This window comes from Aquarana catesbeiana, linkage group LG03 (genome assembly GCF_042186555.1).
Source record: "Aquarana catesbeiana isolate 2022-GZ linkage group LG03, ASM4218655v1, whole genome shotgun sequence".
NCBI lineage: Eukaryota > Metazoa > Chordata > Amphibia > Anura > Ranidae > Aquarana > Aquarana catesbeiana.
Genome location: NC_133326.1, coordinates 97,016,118 through 97,021,047, shown reverse-complemented (window position 1 = coordinate 97,021,047; position 4,930 = coordinate 97,016,118). Strand labels below are relative to the sequence as shown.

At 43.9% G+C, this 4,930-nt stretch overlaps 1 protein-coding gene across 1 annotated transcript; it reads right to left on the bottom strand.

The window, feature by feature from the left end:
* Positions 1-516: 516 nt before the first annotated feature.
* LOC141133918 (protein NYNRIN-like) lies at positions 517-4,173 on the bottom strand. The gene has a single exon (XM_073623533.1). The coding sequence runs from the start codon at positions 4,171-4,173 to the stop codon at positions 517-519; it is 3,657 nt and encodes a 1,218-aa protein (XP_073479634.1).
* Positions 4,174-4,930: the final 757 nt, after the last annotated feature.

Genomic DNA, 4,930 nt, shown 5'->3' with positions numbered 1-4,930 from the left:
CCAATGATGTTGGTTTGTAATACGGGATTGCAGCTGTAGTTTTGGGCAAATTTGTAGAAGCAGGGGTGGTGTTACTCTTTGGGGACACATGCAAAGTAACTTTTCCTGGGACGTACTGAAGAGTGGATGCATGTGTGTTGCTGGCCAAGGGGATGGAGATAACAAAAGAATATTTCCACTCTCCGGCATCACTCAACCGTGTCTCTTGAATCAACAAGGATCCGTTTTGAAAGCTCATGACTCTATCCCGGTAGTCAGTGATATTCCCAGCAACGCCATTAACCCAGACTAAATGATTATCAATGGGACTCCACCAATAAACTTGCTTCCCCACAGTTCCTACAATGGCCACAGGCAATAAGACAGGTTCCCCCTCTATGCAGTAGACCGGATTCTTCTCCACGATCACGCTGATGAGTGGTCCAGTCTCCTCTCCCTTGGTATGTCCGAACAGATGGAGCAGGATAACAATCCACATTGACTTCATGGCTCTAAAAGGGAAGAAAGCAGCACATTTTAGTTGATTTCTTTGGCTCCATGGAACTGTTTCAGTTGGTTCGCATGAACCCATTTATCTTGTGTCTTTTTGCCCGCTTCTATTCTGATTTTATATACAGACGGACTTAATTTATCAATAATGTAAAATGGGCCTCTCCATTTTTGACATAAACTGTTATCCAGGGGACGTAGCTCCAAGAACATAACTCGGTCTCCTATGGCCCAAGTGCATTCTCGAACCCCTTTGTCAAAATACGCCTTGGCTTTCTTTTGACTTTTACCCATTTGTGCTGCTGCAAATACATGGATCTCTTTTAACGCTTTTTGGAGTTTAAGGAGGTATTGGTCCATTGACAGTCTGTCTATTGTAGGGGTATGCATCTCTAGCCAGAGATGTTCAGGGAGTCTCATCTGTCTACCTGTCAGCACTTCAAAGGGTGTCAACCGGGTAGCATATGAGGGAGTTGCTCGGATGGCCATGGCCAGTAATGGCAACAGATTATCCCAGTTCTTACCATTGATGTGGACAAATTTTTTTAGCATTGTCTTAATCTGCCGATTGGCTCTTTCAACCTGACCTGAAGATTCTGGGTGATATGGAATGTGAAACTTTTGCTCCACCCCTAACATCTCTAGGCAGGTTTTTACCATCTTTCCCGTAAAATGGGTCCCCTGATCTGACTCTATTGATGCTGGGAGCCCCCATCTACTGAACACCTGTTCCACCAAAATCTTAGCCGTAGTTTGTGCAGTGTTACTTTTGGTTGGGAAAATCTCTACCCATTTCGAAAATAAATCTGTGACTACCAAAATGTATCGGTTGTTTCTAGAAGTGACTGGCAAGGGTCCCATGTAATCCATTTGTAAGGCATTCCATGGCCCTTCTTTCAGTCGGATTCGTAAAGGGGCATTGATCTTCCTTGGTGCGGGGTTAACCTGTGCACAGACAATACAATTGTCACAATACTGCTTCACATCTGTCATCATGGAAGGCCACCAACCTATGTTCTTGAGCCGCTCACCTGTTTTCTCTGACCCTTGATGACCCCCAGTAGGCAGGTCATGCACTATGTAAATCATTTCATTCTGGTATTTTTCAGGAACCACCCACGTTACTTCATCTCCCTGATGCAACAATACCTTTTTATCTTCTGATAATTTGAGGTGTTTTATGTACTTTGCCAAAGTATTCCCCTCAGAGAGTTCCCCAGTCTCATTTTGCAGTTTTTGCATGATTTCCTTAATGTTATCATACTGCCTTTGTATGTCCGAAATATCCGGAACTTCTATGCAGGATTTTGTGAGGGCACAAACAATGGGGCACAAGACTGGGTCTGGCAAATTCGAAGGAATTTCCCAGATCTCCCCTCCCTGTGCTCCTTGTTTGGCCAAGCAATCCGCCACCTCATTTTGTTCCCAGTATGGGGCAGTACCTGAATGACCTTTTACTTTGCACACCCATGGTTTGACTGGCAACTTTTGCACCAATGATACAATATATTTCAACAGGGATGCATGTTTAAGTGGAGACCCATCTGAGGACATGTACTGGTGGGTGTGCCAGAAGGGCAGAAATTCTGTAAGAGCATTACAGACCCACGCAGAATCTGAGTATAAAACAATTTCTTGGTCCCCTTTCATCAGTTCTAGGGCATGAGCGATTGCAGCCATCTCAGCAAATTGTGCTGATTTGACTTGACATGACCGAAAGATTGATGTTTGGGTTTTTGCTTGTGGATTGATAAAGTATATTCCAAATCCTGCATGTGGGGACCCCTCCACGTAAAAACATGATCCATCTGTGAAAATTTGGACTGCGTTTTCAGGGACTGTTTCCTTTGCTGACAAAGGTCTAAAGAATTGTTGCGCAGATGATTGGGGGGTGATCTCACATTCATGTGGTACTCCCTGGTAAAGGAGGCCATGGGCCCTAGTGGACGGATTATTTGTGTGTTGGACTTTAATGTCTCGGTCTTGAAGCAACAGTGCCCAGTGGGCTAATCTGGCATTAGATACATTGCCATCCTTCACTCGGTCTGTAAGTAAAAATTTAGTGGGAGTGTGCGTTGTGTGCAGGATGACTGGGTTAAGCCCTATGATGTACGTGAAGTATTTCACTGCCCAAAACGTAACTAGGAGGTGTTTTTCACATAGAGAGTACTTCATTTCCACAGGAGACAAAAGTTTAGATGCATATGAAATGGGTCTCTGTTGCCCATGGATTTCCTGTGACAGAACAGCTGACATGGCTGTCTCTGATATGGCAGTCTCAATGTGAAAGGGCAGTTGGTACTCTGGGTTGGCTAACGCTGGCGCTTGCGCTAAAGCTTTTTTAAGCTCCTGCACTGCATTGGTGTGTTGCTCAGTCCAGTGCCATTGGGTATCCTTTTTTAACAAATCATACAGAGGTGCAGACTTTTGGGCAAAATCAGGGACGAAAGCCCGTGAATAATTTACCAATCCTAGAAAAGATCTCAGAGTAGGGATGCTCACTGGCAGAGGTAATTGTAGAATGGCTTTTACCTTTTCGGTTGCTATCTTACGCCCGTTTGCTGTCACTGTAATCCCAAGAAAAGACACAGATTCCTTCAACAATTGTGCCTTGATGGGATTACACTTCAGTCCCGCCTTTCCTAGGATCTGCAGAAGTTCCTCCAATAACCGCAAATGCTCTTCTTTGTCGCATGTGGCTAGCAACAAATCATCAACGTACTGGAAAAGATTCTTTGGAGAAGAAAAATCAATTAAAATATCTCTCATGGTTGCATGAAATAACGTAGGAGAGTTATGGAATCCTTGAGGGACAGAATTGAACGTATACTGTTTTCCCAGAAACGTGAATGCAAATTTGTATTGACATTCTTCTGACAAAGGTAATGACCAAAAACCGTTCGATATATCCAATACGGTGAAATATTTGTGTTTGGGATTCAACATGCTCAAGACATCCGGGACAGATGCAACTGTGGGGGCGCAATTGTTTGTAACACTGTTCAATTTGCGGTAATCAATTGTTAATCTCCACGAATTGTCAGTACTTTTGCGAATTGGCCATATTGGCGCATTTGTTGTGGATACACATGGCCTGATGACCTTTTGGTCAAGCAGTGAATCTATGGTTTCCTGTATGTAGCTGATAGCTTCCTGTGGAAAGGGGTATTGTTTTTGCGGAGGTGGGTCTGGCCCACTGATGTGTATTACCGTATTTACCTTTCCACAGTCATGTTTATGTGTTGCAAAGGATCCCTGCTGTCTTTCTATCACCGGCTGTAGAAGCTGATGTTCTGGGTGATCTTTAATGATCTCCAGTATGTTATATTTTGAATCATTGAGTTTGATGGCTGCAATTGTGTGAGAATCAGGTATCACTATGGTGCTACCCTGATCAGTCGGAGCCCCTTGCAATAGTAAAAGGTTGGTCAGATCTAACATACATCCATTTGGAATTAAGAAGTCTGAACCCAGGAGGCTGGTTTCATTTGGCAAACACATTAATGCTACTGGCTGTTTTAGGGATAACTCACCAATTTGGATTGTCAGTGGCTTGGACAAGGCAGACTCAACATTATGTCCAGCAAAGCTCTGGAGATTCAACGGCTTTCCTGAAGATAGTGATGAGTTTAAGGGATCTTTGTCATGAATAATTGAAATGGCCGCACCCGTATCTAGAAGCATAGTACATTGACGGCCCCTAATCAATGCTGACACTACAGGGCGCCCACACCTATCCAGAGAAATAGGTGCTAAAATTTTGGGGCCTTGTGGTTGTCACCATTGACGACGGTCAGCCTCTGTCTGAGAAGCTACCTGTACTTCCTTTCCAGGGCCTCCTTGAAAGGCCTGTAATTGTTGTCGTAACTCTGCATAAGTAGGAGCTCTTTGTGTCTCACTGACATGCTTGCCCTCTGATGGGTGGCTATAAGAGTTTCCTCTTCCTCTGCCTCTGCCTCTGTAACCTGACTTCCCCCTATATCCCCTACCCCTCCCTTGTAAACTTTTGTCCCAGTTAGGGTTGTATGGAGGATTTGATTCTCCAGGGGCGTGGGGGCCTTCTATGGTGGTAGTCCTGCATTGTAATGCAGCCACATTCTTAAACAGCTGTTTCTCTTCTCTTTCCTTAAGCCTGTGCTGTTTATATGCTTGAATGGCATGGAATGATCTATGTATTAATCCAATGACCTCCTCATAGCTGTGTTTTCTTGGATCTATCAAATGCTCACATTTTATGCGAATAGCTGGATGGGCATTATGAATCAATAAATTCTTATATTCCATGTCCTCTCTAGTGGTATTACCATTGTTAGTGTTATATGCTGCCCACAATCTATTGGCATACACTAAAGGGTTTTCCTCATTACTTTGTGTAATTTGATAGGCCACCATCAAACCTATAGCTGCGGGGTTTATGACTTTTTGCAATTCTGCTACGGTT

Excerpts from the sequence above, each read along its gene's own strand:
- LOC141133918 (XM_073623533.1), bottom strand. The coding sequence starts at position 4,173 with ATGCTTCTAGATACGGGTGCGGCCATTTCAATTATTCATGACAAAGAT.